The sequence below is a fragment of the Pelophylax lessonae genome (genome assembly GCF_965119305.1).
Source record: "Pelophylax lessonae genome assembly, chromosome: 10".
Taxonomy (NCBI): Eukaryota; Metazoa; Chordata; class Amphibia; order Anura; family Ranidae; genus Pelophylax; species Pelophylax lessonae.
In genome coordinates this window covers 25,938,634-25,953,906 of record NC_138777.1, presented here as the reverse complement: position 1 = coordinate 25,953,906, position 15,273 = coordinate 25,938,634, and the positions used below count along the sequence as shown (strand labels likewise).

Genomic DNA, 15,273 nt, shown 5'->3' with positions numbered 1-15,273 from the left:
TTTTTTTTGTATAAAACACTGGTCGATGGGTAGTTTCTCTATTCCAAATTTTATAATTTTTTTTTTTTATCTAAACAGGAACCATCATTTTCTAATCACGTAAAAAAAGATATCACATCAATGGTTGCGTACGATTTGCATTCATTGCTATACGATTCCAAGTCTAATGTAAGAAGGACGGCTTCATTGGCAGGCAGAGAATACCCAGCTCACAGCGAGCCCTCTACAGCTATGTGTAAAGGAAGGCTGAGGATTTAAAAGAGTAACAACAGCGAGTGATGTCAGCTCTGCCTAAAATAGAGAGGGATAGACTGCAAATCCACAGCTAGGGGACTTAAAGCTTTCAATCCCTCTGTAGCTAGCAGCAGGTCAACACACACAGCTCCTGAAAGAGGAGAAAGCAAAAGATCAAAGCTAGCCCACGAGTCCACCTCCCCCCCCCTACCCACCCTTTCTTTTGCCCCCCCTGGCATCAGCCAGCAAGAGCTCACTACTTCACCAGGGGTGGCAGTGCAAGCCCTTGAGTCATTTCAGGTCTGGATGCTGGAGAGGCATTGAACTACAGACAGGTGCTCAGCTCTGCCGGCTCCTCGTCCCCTTTGCTTGGGTTTTTGGTTGGAACTCTGAGGATTATTCCAAGCATCTTATGTCACCATTGACGGACTTCCTGAAGATTTTTTAAAGTGACCCAGTCCCACGGGCTTGCTGGAGAAATTTGAAGAATCTGCGGCGCCATGACGACCAATGAAAGGTGAGTTTCCATCGACTAGGGTCTGTATCATGGTACCTTATTATTTTTTTTTTTTCCCCTTCCATCAATCAATGGGTGTTTTTGATTCTCTTTTTCCGATGGCCCTGATTTGCATTGGTTAAGGCACTTTGATGGCTTTATTGTTGACCACAGTGTAGGGGATGGGGATGCAGGGATCAGAGATGGCAGGGGGCACTCGTAGCAAATTAAGGGGCTTTTGTTGTCAACAGCTGTTCACATTCATTATGTATCAGGCGAACAAAAGACCCTGAGCTTGTAACTGGGGGGGTTTGTGTATGGTTGCCTCCAGTCGGAGCTCCGTTGACACTACGGGGTCTGCTGAGCTGATCAGGCTGACTTATTGTTGTTTTTTTTTTCATTAAGTCGACGATACACTTGTTCTTGGACTGCTTTCAAGGATTCATTCATTGTTCCCCATCGGGAGAAAAAAATAAATAAAGAAATCAGTGCCGGTTGGCTGAGACGGCAACTTGCACCGGTTATTTAAATATTCGGTCATAAGGTTGAACGACTTTCCCTTTTCTGGTAGAAAGAAACCCAATTACAATCGGCTGCTTTTGCATATTAATGAGATATCTTTTTTAACACGGTATGGGCATCTGTGATTTGAAGAAGTGGCTTGGAGAAGCTACGAAATGTCTTCAGCATTACAGAACAAGTCCAGTTAAATGTGACCAACAACTACTAGATATCGGTGTTCTAACTAATTGTTGAAGACACCCAAAAATTTCAACTTGTCCAATGAGCTATACCATCATTGTGTTCCGATTTCCTCTTTGAACGCTTATCTGGTCAAATGGTCCTCTAGGACAGTTGGTATTGTTTATATCTTATAAAAAAAAAAAAAGGATTGTGCATTGGGGCTTGGATTGCTAATGGGTCTTTGTCATGCTCTTGTAACAATTACCATATAGCTAGGATGCCATTATGTTTTTTTGTTGACTGGTTTAATTTGGCATTTGTATGAGTACCATGAAGGAACCGTTCCATGCACAGAATTTCCAGCCTGCTGAGAATTAATCTGCCATTGATGCTATTGACATTGACTGGTTTAATTTGGCATTTGTATGAGTACCATGAAGGTACCGTTCCATGCACAGAATTTCCAGCCTGCTGAGAATTAATCTGCCATTGATGCTATTGACATTGACTGGTTTAATTTGGCATTTGTATGAGTACCATGAAGGTACCGTTCCATGCACAGAATTTCCAGCCTGCTGAGAATTAATCTACCATTGATGCTATTATTAGGATCAGTCACTCTGTGCATCCAAAAAAAAACCTTTAAAATCACACAGTGATACTTTGTTACCATGCACTAAGCTGGAAGGCTTATTCGATGTGGCAGTGCAAAGGGCAGTTAGGATGTACAGTGCAAAATTCAGAGATAACCAATCAGAATCTATCTTTAATTTGCATTACAGTCAGGTTCTTAGAACCATCACTGCTCTTTGCCTTGTTGGCTAAGCTCAAAAATTCAAATATTCAAATGTTGCCACAATTCAACGATCTTAATAAACAGAGAGTTCCCATTTGCTGAACCACTAGATGCAGAAATTTTCCAGCAAAAAAATAAAAAAAATTAGAGACATCTAAAACAGAAATCCCACATTAAAACTGAGGCTGGAATAGGCAATCGATACAATCATGGGCAGATCCTGCGGTCGCCATGGCGATTTGCGGTCTCTGGACAGCTTATGAATAATTTCAAAGATCTTATTAATAACTGAAATTCTCACCACATCAATAATTGACGTTTAACACAATTTTCATCTTCAGGGTCAGGCTCGTCTGCGGTTTCCCTAATTGTAAAATAATGTCTTCATTTGATGTTGGCAGCTATTGGCTCATTGAGTATTCTCCGCTTGTGGCAGCTCGGCGAAGTCTCCAGAGAGCATCTGGAAAGATCGTTCCTAGATTAATACTTTCTACCATTGCAATCTCAGTGATTGAATTACTTTTTACCAACAGATAGAGCGTGTCCCTTGGGTCTTCGAAGTGGCAAAGGGCCACGGTTGATGAGCCTTTTAAACACCGCTTCGCTAGAGGGGGTGGTAGGACAGGCATCTGGTCCCATATTTTTATTTGTCAGCTCATTTTAAATGCCTCGGAGTCATTTTGCAGTTCGCGAGGGGTTGAGAGGTATAAGGGGACCCTCTGTTATACAAATGAAGGAGGACTTTGACGAATGCTATATTTTGAAATAAGTACATACTGTAAGTCTTCCATTATCCTCATCTTGCTTCTGTACATGTAAAAAGAAAAGGGAACCCATGTGTTTTACAATCTGGGAACTGCTATTGCTGACTTGTTATTAAAAGTGCAGGTTCCAGGGCTGTTACCTGTTGCAGGCTTCATTGCCTAGAAGGCTACACACCTGCAGTGTAGCGCACATGGCAGTAAGGGGTAGTGCATGCACTACAAGGAGTGACATGGTAGTGCATTGTGTTACAAGGGGTACCATGGTACTACATTGCTTTACAAGGGGTGACATAGTTGTGCATTGCGTTTCAAGGGGTAATATGTTAGTGCATTGCATTACAACGGGCAGCATAGTAGTACACTGCTTTACAAGGGGTAACATGGTAGTGCATTGTGTTACCAGGGGTAAAATGGCAGTGCATTGTGTTACAAGGGGTAGCATAGTAGTGCACTGCTTTACAAGGGGTAACATGGTAGTGCATTGTGTTACAAGGGGTAACATGGTAGTGCATTGCGTTACAAGTGGTAACATGGTAGTGCATTGCTATACAAGGGGTAACATAGTAGTGCATTACGTGTCAAGAGGTAAAATGTTAGTGCATAGTGTTACAAGAGGTAACATGGTTGTGCATTGCGTTACAAGGGGTAACATGGCAGTTCATTGCATTACCAGGGGTAACATTGTAGTTCATTGCTTTACAAAGGGTAACATGGTAGTGCATTGTGTTACAAGGTGTAACATGGTAGTGCATTGTGTTACAAGGGGTAACAAGGTAGTGTATTGTGTTACAAGGGGTATCATGGTAGTGCATTGTGTTACAAGGGGTTCCATGGCAGTGCATTGCGTTACAAAGGGGTAACATGGTAGTGCATTGCTTTACAACGGGTACCGTGGTAGTGCATTGTGTTACAAGGGGTAACATGGTAGTGCATTGTGTTACAAGGTGTAACATGGTAGTGCATTGTGTTACAAGGGGTAACAAGGTAGTGTATTGTGTCACAAGGGGTACCATGGTAGTGCATTGTGTTACAAGGGGTAACAAGGTAGTGTATTGTGTTACAAGTGGTACCATGGTAGTGCATTGTGTTACAAGGGGTTCCATGGCAGTGCATTGCGTTACAAAGGGGTAACATGGTAGTGCATTGCTTTACAAGGGGTACCGTGGTAGTGCATTGTGTTACAAGGGGTAACATGGTAGTACATTGTGTTACAAGGGGTAACATGGTAGTACATTGCGTTACAAGGGGTAACATGGTAGTACATTGCGCTACAAAGGTCATGTGAGATTTAAGGCATTTTAGGGTGCATCGCCACAGCTATTTCATTTTGAATGGGATGCTTTAAGGCAACACAGCCATAATGCCTATATGCCCGTGACATAATTCCTGTTGACGCACTGCTAAAGAAGTAAATGAGCCTTTGCTGTTGGGGCACGAAAGGTTTTGGAAGAAAAGTACAAGGCCCTGGTCCTACTAAGGTTGAGAACCACTGGCCTAGAGAATAAATAACCTGGGGCAGTTATGTAGCCAGTGAACTCCCATGCATACAATCCAATTATGTCCAAGAGTTTAAGGTAGTTTAATGATAAAATTGATTCAGAGCAGAATAAAATCAACACGTTTCAGGGATCAAACAATCTCCAGTGAAGACTGATCTCTCATGCTTCATGCTAATTTCAGGCCATTGACTACTGATGCCATAAAGCCAGGAACAAGATGGCCAAATAATGCATATTATACAAGAGGTCAGCTTGGTTTCTTGCGATAGGTTCCCATTAGAAGACACCCTTCCTTAAGGCTGGGTTCCCACTTATGCAAATTGGATGACAGGAGAGTGTGACCAGCTCTCAATGTAACCAGTTCACACAGCTCTGGGGAGGCCGCGGTCTGCACTGGAAAAGGGTCCTGTGCGTCTTTGGCCCCATTGCAGGTCTGAATTCAGGCAAAAATTCAGACCTGATTTGCACCTGAAATGGAGAACAGGGATGCACCGGACCCCTTGCTGTAAGCCACCGGCCTTAAGCTAAAGAGAAACATTCAAAACTACCCTTACATTGGCGACACCCAGCACTACAAATCTGCATTTTTGTCTTGAGCAGATTTAAGTGCAGTTTGCTGTCCTTATCTCTCTCCGCGGCAGTCTTTTTCCTCTCCATGCAACCGGTAACCTAAAGCCTCTTCTCCTTCCATTGTTTCTACTATAACCTCATCATGTACAATGCAGGACCGGCAGTCCTACATAGTAAGCGAGAACACTAAGGATCTGCAACCAGGAGCATTAGAAAGGAGAGCCAGCTGCCAGGGGAGACAGGGATTAGGTGACTAAAACTGTTTTTTAACAGTACCCTGGACAAAAACAAGAATGTAGTGCTTGCCAGGGGCGTAACTACAGGGGTTGCAGGGGTTGCAATTGTAACCAGGCCCCATGCTCCAGGGGGCCTGTGCAGCTCCCCTGTACACCTGGATAGGAGGGGCGGCGGGGGCAGCATGTAGAGAAATTACTCTCCTCCTTTTTCTTCCTGTAGCTGCAGGAGGACAATGGAGGAGATTGGTTCCCCTGTATGCTGCCCCCGCCACTCCTCCTATCAAGTTTACTTGTGTTCTGCTGTCTCTGGGCCCCTGTGTGCTCCCCTGGTCCCCCCCCCCCCCACACTGTGCTCCCTCCCCTCTCCTGCCGGCTGCTGCAGGGAATGTGCCACAATAGAGAACCAGGAAGGGGTCGGTAAATATTTAATTTACCAGCTCCTTCCTTTTCTGAATAGACAGAGTCATAGTCAGTGACATTGTAAAAAAATAAAATAAAATGATAAAAAATAATACAATTAAAACACCAAAAAATAAAAACTACTGACACCAGTGGGTGAACTTCCAGGAACCCCAAATTCACACTTGCGACCGGGCCCTGGCATTCCACCACTGAGGGGAGGCCCCAAGATGGCAGGAAGGGGGCCCACTGCAGAACTTGTGAAAGGGTCCCGCTGCCGGACCGTAATAAAGGGCCCTGCAATGAGAGTAAAGAGCCCCAGGATCAGTGGGAAGAGCCCCAGGCTTGAAGGGAAGGGCCCCGGCCAGGGGTCCGGTGGGCCCTTCATGGTTTCTTGCACTGGGGCCCTGAAGGTTCTAGTTACGCCTCTGGTGCTTGCGTTATGGGAAAAGCCCTAATGCAAAGAAGTTTCAAATTTTAACCAGCATTTAGCTTTAAAGAACAGTAAATCAAGAAAAGAAACCGCTCTCAGAGAAAGTAGATAAAGCAGCTAGCGCACCAATCGATATAAATTGTACAAAAAATGTAAATTAAAAAGTGCAGCGCTAATCCAAGGATAAACAATGATTACCACAAAACATAATATACATAATTCCAAAAAAATAAGTGCAGAAACAAGTGACAGCCCAAATGTGATAATAAGTAAAATCTTCATCTATACTTGGTCACATAGTTTCTTCATAGATAGTGACACCACAGTGATCAACAACCATACATTTAATAAAATACGCTTACCAAAGTGAATGGACTCTTTCTACTAGCGCTAAAAATCAAAATTCGCTAGTGTGTCCATAAAGTCCTCGTCTGGGATAGTGTGCACCTTTTCTGGGTCCGATTACTCCCTCACGGGAGCTTTATGGGAGCCTCATCTTTCACAATAATAAAATGTGTTAGCGCTTAACAAAGAAAAGCTGGTCCTGGGACTCAGACGGTCCATTTCCCAGGAATCTAAGTGAGTGATGCTTTCATGAGCATTGGCTCCGCCCTACGCATTTTGTCACATTGGACATCATCTGGGGGAAAGGACAGTTGTACTTGTAGTTGTACTTTAATAAATCCATTTACCCCCTATCCTTCCTAGGTGCACCACACAGACACATACATTCCATCCTCACTAAACCAGTGATCTTCTTTCTATATTCTATTGTCTCATAGCCATTCTTCCAAAAACGTTCCCTTCTCATTCTCTTTGGATTTATTCCTATGGGATCATTGCAACACTGGAGGCCACCCTTAACATGGTATTCCCATGTTATAAATGGGGCCATGGCAGGCACATGCACTAAGAGGTCCTAGTGGGGAAGCTTTGGGAGGAAAGGTCACACAAAGAGGATCCCTGGATTGAGGAAGAACAAAGAAAAGCTTGCCCTGGGACTCAAACAGGCCATTTCCCAGGAATCTAAATGTGTGATGATGACACGAGCGTTGGCTCCGCCCTATGCATTTTGTCACATTTGGCATAATCTGGGGCAAGGACAGTTGTACTTTAATAAATCCACTCACCCCCCTATCCTTCCTAGGTGCACCACCCAGACACATACTTTCCATCCTGGCTAATCCAGGGATCTCCTTTCTATATTCTATTTCCTCATAGGCTTTCCTTCAAAAACGTCCCCTTCAGGTTCTTTTCAGATTTATTCCTCAAGGATCATTGCACCACTGGAGGCCACCCTTAATGTGGTTTTCCCACGTTATAAATGGGGCCGTGGCAGGCATATGCACTAAGAGGGGAAGCTTTTGGAGGAAAGGTCACACAAAGAGGATCCCTGGATTGAGGATAAAGGTAAGCATGTAACCAAGTGGGCAGTTGTCCTTAAAAGCAAAAAAAAAAAAAAAAAAATCGGTCAAAAGAACCCTGTAAAAGAAGATTGAATACCTACCTGTCCAATGAGAGATGAGTCAAATCTTCATTCTCTGCATTCTCTGGTAGAGCTATGGGCATAGCTGACACTTCCAGGTATGTCGGATGCCTGGTCCTCTGCCAGGTGCTTTGGTTCCTTCCGTCCTTCCACTACGTCATTACTGACTGTAGTGATATGATAATTGCTCCTTTCTCTCGTCCTATTATCATGTTCCATCGGTTTTTTTTTACAGCCAAGAGCAAAACAGTAGAGTTTTCATTGGTTCAGGTAGTGGGAGCTTTGCTGATTGGAGAGCTCTAGTTCTGACTCAACAGATAGTGTGTTGGACCTCTGTAGAGAGGCCACTGCTTCTACACAGGAGAGCAAGGGTCCTTTACCACAACATGCTGCCAGGGGACCGACCTTTCTACTCAGGCTGTGGCTGCTTTGTAACAGAAGCAAATCCCTAAACTTTGCGCACCTTCTGATTTGATGCACTTGGAATGTATTTAGCTGATTTCTTTTGAAAGTTTTGTTGTGTGTCAATAAAGGAGGAGATTAAATCTCTGCCTAGACTTTGGCTTTAAAAATAAATTCCGATGACTCTTTGATATTTCCAGTGTAATGAAATGGAAAGGCGGAATAGTATTTTAGTGACACTTTATAATACATTTGTGGATACAGCTTGGTAGAACAATGAGCCCAGATATACATTGCAGTGATGTGCTTGCTACTGCAATGCACAGTAGCATGCATTATGCTTGTTGGTGCGCTGTGATGCCATTCATTCTAAATAGCACCCCCAAAGCATCTTGCAGATGGACATTCGTTGTTGAGCATCACTAATGTGCTTTTGGGTGAGGGACCAAAATGCTCCTTTTGGGTGCGTTTTGTTGAATTAGGCAGTCCATTCAAATAAATGGCCAGCTTCCACACAACACACTTTAACTTGCAACATGATTTGACTTATAGTTAACCGCTTGCCGACTGCCGCACGACTATTTACTGCGGCGGTCAGCCCCTCACAGGCAGAGCGACGTAGTACTACGTCGCTAGCCTGTGAGGGTCTAGGGAGCGAGCGCGCGCCCCCGGAGGCGCGCTCCCTCTCCCGCGCGCTCACGGACCCCCCCGCGCGTGTGACCGGCGGACCCGATGTCCGCCGGTCACTTGGCGATCATCGGTGCAGAGGGAGAAAGGCAGGCGGCTGATGTAAACAAGCCGCCTGTCATTCTCCCCTGTGTATGAATGGTGATCATACAGTTCTACTATGTAGGACCGTTGATCACTGTTCCTACACCTCAAGCCACAGCCAATCACAGTTAAAATCACGCCCCTAGGGACACACATAACCCCTCCCTCTCAAAAAAGTTAACCCCTTCACTGCCAGTGTAATTTTACAGTAACAGTGCATCTGTATAGCACTGATTACTGTAGAAATGTCACTGGTAACCCCAAAAGTGTCAAAAATGTCAGTCAAGGGTCCGATCTGTCCGCCGCAATGTCACAGTACCGCAAACAATTGCGCAAACCAATCAAAATACGCTTTTTGCGATTTTCTTTTACCAAACATATGCAGCATAAAACAAATTGGCCGAAAATGTTAAAAAATTTAGATTTTTACATTTTTTTTGGGGGGGAATTTCATATAAAAAAATGTGAAAAATATTGTTATTTTTGCAAAATTGACGCTCTTTTTTATTTATAGCGCATGATCAAAAATCGCACAGGTGATCAAATACCACCAAAAGAAAGCTCTGTTTGTGGGGAAAAAAGGACGTCAAATTAGTTTAGGTACAGCGTTGCATGACCGCGCAATTGTCCGTTAAAGTCACGCAGTGCCGAATCGCAAAATAGGCCCTGGTCAGGAAGGGGATAAAATCTTCCGGGGCTTAAGTGGTTAAGAGGCTTTATATGGAGGATAACTAATATTTACATTTTGGCAAAAAACAACCAATGTTAAAGCCAGTGAATACATTGTAAATTGTTTCATTCCCGGAATAGCCTGGAGTGTTACAAAGTAAAAAAAAAAAAACTCTTCTTAAATGTTATGGACCAGGAATATCATGCAAGTTGTCATAATTTTTTTGCCCACTGAAGGCACTATAGGCTCAATTTACAAAGCTGCACGCCAAAATAAGAATCTTCATTTTTTTAAGTGACGGTTATTTTCAGCCAATGACTTCAATAACTTCAGTCACATGGCTGTAAATAAAAGTCCTTATTTGGTTTTATAAAGCCTGATGTCATTGCATCCTGAAAAAAATGATGTTTCCTTTTTTTGGTCCAAGGCTGGCTAGGGTTCCTCCAAGATTCCAAAGATATGCTGGTAGGGTAAATGATTCATGTAAAAATTGGCCCTAGTAGATATCTGTGTGGGTCTAAAAATATCCATGGCAGACCAGGTAACACTTCTTTGAGAGGCTTATGCCCCTCTGGTACTCATTTCAGACATGGACCCACAGAAAATGTGGCTCCATGTTTGATCACAAATTGATCATGGTTGTGGGATGGGATGGGAAGTATTACATTGCACTAAACTTTTAATTTATCTTCTACCTGCGTTTGTTGTTTTTGGACTCAACTATGAAAAGAAAAAATCTAGTGTTGAAAAACATAGACTGATCATTGCTTGGGTGGGGTGTTCCTGGCATTCAGACTTTGTGCCAAAAGGTTTCTCTCTTTTCCATCTATAAGTTCGGAGGTTCACCTATGACTCCTTATATTAAGGACCAGGGCTGCTGTTAGAAATCGCGGGGCCCCGTACAGACTACCTGGCAGGGCCCCCCCCAAGAAAGTATTAAAGATATATTTAGCTAAAATTACAACAAAATCACTATTATCAGACACAAATATAACATAACTCGCATAATTCCGGCTAAATCTAAAAAAAAAAACTATGTTAAATAAAAAAGAAGATGAGATGAGAAAAATATACAGGCTGGGCAGTTGGAGCTCAGTGATCAGAGAGACAGAGAGAGAGAAACAAAGTTAAAATTTACAAATAAACTCCTGAGCAGAGATAAGTGCTGGGAGGGGGGCCCACACAGGGAGGGGGATTAGTGAGGGACGACTGTCTCTTTCTCAGCAGATAAAAGCTGATAGCAGGGAGAGGGACAGATCAGATTCAGGTGTTGGAGGAAGATTTCTGTATTTGTTGTCCATCACCAATCCTCCTCTCTGTGTGGGCCCCCCTGTGTGCTCGGGCCCCCTACAAGCAGGCTGGTGGTCCCCCCCTATCAGCGGCCCTGTTAAGGACATCTCTTACATCGCCTAGTATGGGCAAAGCACAGGAGAAACGTATAGTTTGTCGTTGCTAACCTCTCTATAAAAAAGCTACTTGCCTGGCTGTCGCTGGTTTCAATTCTAACCTATAACAAGAATTCACCAGATCAAGTCACAATTAGAGCGGAACTAAACTTACATTGGCTTCAGCAATGTGATGTTCGCGAGCTCCCTTGCTGATGCCAGCATCTTCTCCAGGTCTTCCTCCAGTTTTGGCATCTTCGGCCATTTTAATTGGCTGGATCGAGGTGACATAACTCCCGAACGTGTGCACAGAAGTTAATTTATCTCCGCAACGAGGCATGCTGAAAATTCACACTGGGCTGCACATGGGCAGCTCATGTACATGCTACAGAAACTTGTGAGCAGGAAGATAAGAAAAGTTTACTGTAGACCAGGCATATCTACTCACAAGTTTTTTTTTTTTTCTTTAAACCTAAAGTTCCAATTAAAGCCCAACTCTGGGCAACTAATAAAATTGCTAGTTTATGCCTAGGGGAACAATAAAAGAAGATTTGCTTAGGAAATTCTCCAGCCCTGTCCAAAGCTAGATTGGTCCCCACAGCTTCATCATTCAAGGATCCTGAGGAACGTGAGAACGCTGAAGCGCCATCTGCTGGGGGAGCAGAGGATCAGTCAAATAAAACTGTTTCTCCTCTCCCCTAGACATAACAAGCTGTACATTTTTTAGGTTCTATGCATTTTAGCTTAAAAAAACGCCAGTGCTTTTGTCAGAAAAAAAATGCTAATTTTGAGCGTTTTTTTGTACTGGAGTTCAGAAGCGTTTAGTGTTTTTTTCTGCCAGAAAAGCACTCTCAAAAATGCAAAACAGAAGGTGTTTTTTTCCTGTCTGTAATCGCTGAGCTTAAAAAAAAGGCCTCTAGACTACCTAATGTGCCTGGACTCATAGGATAACATTAGTTGCTTCTACAGGAAAAATGTTAAACTCCTCTAGGAGCAGTGTTCTTTAAGCTAGTGTGCATTGGGGATTTAAAGTTAGAACGTATTCAGTGGCGGTCCGTCCATTGGGGGCGCAGGGGCGCCGCCCCCCCCATCCCTGCGTCCGGCTCCCTAATCTACATGCAGGGCGCCAGACGCATGGATTCCAATGGGGTTTTTTATTTTGAAGCATGTGATTAGAGCCAGAGGCTCTAATTGGCTTCAAAAAAGGGTGGGCTCGGGGCGCAGAGCACTGCACCCTGAGCCCACCCAGTTGTGTGACAATAGCGAATGAATATTCACTATTGTCACATGGATCCTCCTCCTGGCCAATCAGGAAGCGGGTCCTGAGACCCGTTTCCCAATTGGCCGAAAGGAGAAGCCATGCTATTTGCCGAGGAGGAGGGAGGAGACGCAGGAGATTGAGGAGCAGCCGCCGCTGCTGCTGCCTGCCCTCCACATGCTCACGGCGACCAGAGGGAGGGTGGGGGAATGGTGTGTGGGCTGGTGTGGTGCGGGGTATGGTGTGGTCTGTCTGCTGCCCCCCCCCCCCCGGCCCATGGAGCACCAGTGTATTTGTATAGATTTTCTACCACAGGAAGTTTGAAAGCCATTGGGTTAGCATAGAAGCCATGGGGAAATTGCATAAGTGTTTTGGGGCCTCTGGTGTTAGATTGGCTTAGTGGGGGAGCACTGTAATGGTGGATATCTAATAGTGGCTACCTCTAAACTTCTGACTTACTTTTGTAATTCCACCACATCTATTGACTGCATTGCAGGCCCAGTGCAAGCCTAAATCTATTGTTTTCCATAGGTCTAGTTTACACCAACGCATTTTGATGTTGTGTGCTGGGTGAAAATGGAATATGCTGCATAAATGTAATGAAACAACCTGCAACACAATACATTAATGCAAAGGTATCTAAATGCAGTGCATTACCAAATCACATTTCAACTCTAGTGCATTTAACTTGCACCCCAGGGTTGTGTTAAAGTGATACTAAACATACAATCGTTTAATTTACATCATCCCTTCAGAAGTGTAACTAGAACCTTTAGGGCCCCGCTGCAAGAAACTATAAAGGGGCCTCCTGACACCAGATGACCCCCCCACCTACCACAGTGGCAGAATGCCAGGGCCCAGTTGTAAATGTGACCTTGGTGACCCTAGTAGTTTTACCACTGGTGAAAAAAGTGGGGGGATAGAGGTGGTAAAGACCACCTCAGAAAGGCTGCATAAACGGGGCTCACACAGGTTACCGTGCACAAATAAATTTTATTGTTGTTGGTGATAGAAACTACAAAAAGTTAAAATTCCATGGAGAAGGCACCATGATACATAGGCGCTAGAGGGTAAAGGTGCTGATATAGCAGCATTGATGAAGATAAAAATAACAGCAGAAATGTAAATGCAGTGCTGATTAGAAGGGGAGGGGGGAAGCACAGGGGGGATTTTTAGTCCATGGGCATATAAATATAAATGGGTTGGGAGAGCAATTGCAGTCTTGGAGAAGGTCCATTGGATCTGGGGTTGATGACAGCAGCTCAGGGCGCTCTTCCCTCTTCCTTCATGAAACAATAAGTAGATCAAAATATCAAGTCTAAATAAACAGCATGATCTACAACAAGGAAAGAAGAAAGAAGCAGGGCCGCTGATAGGGGGGGACCACCAGTCCTCCTGTAGGGGGCCCAGGCACACAAGGGGGCCCCAACAGCATTGGGAATCGGTGCAGTTGGGCGGAGGAGCAATTACAGAAGGAAGCCCTGTGTGGCTCTATACAGCAGTTGAAAGCCAGTTTCTTCCACTCCTGCCAGCTTTCAGTTAGTGCAGGGAAAGACACAGACACATGGCATCGTTCCTTTCCTGTAATTGCTTCTCCGACACCGATCCCCTTCCCTGTTCTGCCTGCTCCTGATCCCCCCTCTCCCTGTGTGCCCACCCTTCACTGTGCCCCCCATCCCCAACCCGCAGTGCTGCACACTCCCCTGTCCTGTAAAAAAATAACAAATAAAAAAAATAAATAAATAGCAATTAAACTTTGTAATAAATTAACTTAAAGAAATTGTAAAATAAAATAATTGTAAATATTTTTAAAAATTTTAAAATAAATCATATACTTTTTTTTTTAAATGTAAAAAAACAATTAAAAAGTACTAATTCACACAAATTTACTGTTATTTCTCTTACGTCCTCCGACAGTCGCCACCCACTCATACAGTCTTCACCAATGGGGTATTGACTTCCTGTCCACAGGAGTAGCTAGGCAATACCCCATTGGTGAAGACTGTATGAGTGGGCGGCGACTGTCGGAGGACTCAGAGAAAGGAATTTCATAGTAAGATTTTACAAAAATTCAGTTTTTTGTGTCTGCTAATAATGATTTCAGTGTATTTTTAGTGAAAATATTGTCTTGATATATTCGGGGGGGGGGGGGGGGTGGCCTGCCAGATAGGCTGTATGGGGCCCCGTGATTTCTAACAGCAGCCCTGGAAAGAAGGAAAGAGGAAGGAAGGGTATTCACAGTAGAAAGGTGGAAAAGAGAGGTGGGGTACAGGGGAGGGGAGTGAGCGTCAGGAATGCCCAAAACCAGCATCCAAAGCTGGACTATTACATAGTTGCCAACATTTGAAAAAAATTTCCAGGGACACTTTGCACCACAGCTATCAATTACTTACCACACCCACTTCCCTGAAGCTCTGCCCACTGCACATAATTAATCTCCGCCTACTTATCAGAATATAGGGTCTACTCAAAGACAGAATTACAGGAAATTGAAAGGGGAATAGGCCAAAGTAGCAGAGTAAATTACCCGGGACAGGGTCCTATTTGCCGGGACTGTCCCAGCAAAAACAGGACAGTTGGCAGCTATGCTATTATAAGGAGGTATAGCTCTCTTTGAACAGTAATGGTTGGGCACCAGCTGCCACTGATATTATTGAATTATTTCTATATGCACAGTTATTCACTTTAGTAACTTATGGTGCAAGCACTGCTGGTAGCATGAATTAGGCATGCTATTTTATCATCTATTTAGTCTTGTCTTCAGTGGCTGCCCCTTAACAATCATTGTTTCACAATATTTTTTCCACACATAATTTTCACATTGGGAATTTTTGGCACGAGTGGTTTATTTTCACTTAACTGATCCAGTGCTTGAATCTTAAACCTTATTGGCCACCACAATTAATGCACCATCAATGCTGTTTGCAAATAGCGGCCACACAGTAGTCAGAAGGGCCTGGTGGGGGGAAGATAAAACATATGAAGATACAAGGAGACATATGTTCCGGCCTCTATATGTATTCAGCTCTTCTAAGGAGATCTCTCTTTTAGTTGAGGGCCTGGAGCTGAGAAGATCAATGGAGGGCTGTCTAGTCCCAAATCCCAAACTTCAAAGCTTTGTCAGAGGACATCTCCTCCTCTCCCCACAATGTGTCACCAGAAAGAGGTGACATTTCAAAGCTGTCACCTC

The 15,273-nt window shown here is 43.9% G+C and overlaps 1 protein-coding gene across 1 annotated transcript in view; it reads left to right on the top strand.

The window, feature by feature from the left end:
* Nucleotides 1-248: 248 nt before the first annotated feature.
* Nucleotides 249-15,273, top strand: part of SLC1A2 (solute carrier family 1 member 2) — a 201,236-nt gene continuing 186,211 nt past the window's right edge. The window contains exon 1 of the mRNA XM_082270152.1: nucleotides 249-751. Within this exon, the coding sequence (XP_082126278.1) occupies nucleotides 735-751 (17 nt within the window). The 5' untranslated portion in view covers nucleotides 249-734. The remainder of the gene's footprint in view (nucleotides 752-15,273) is intronic.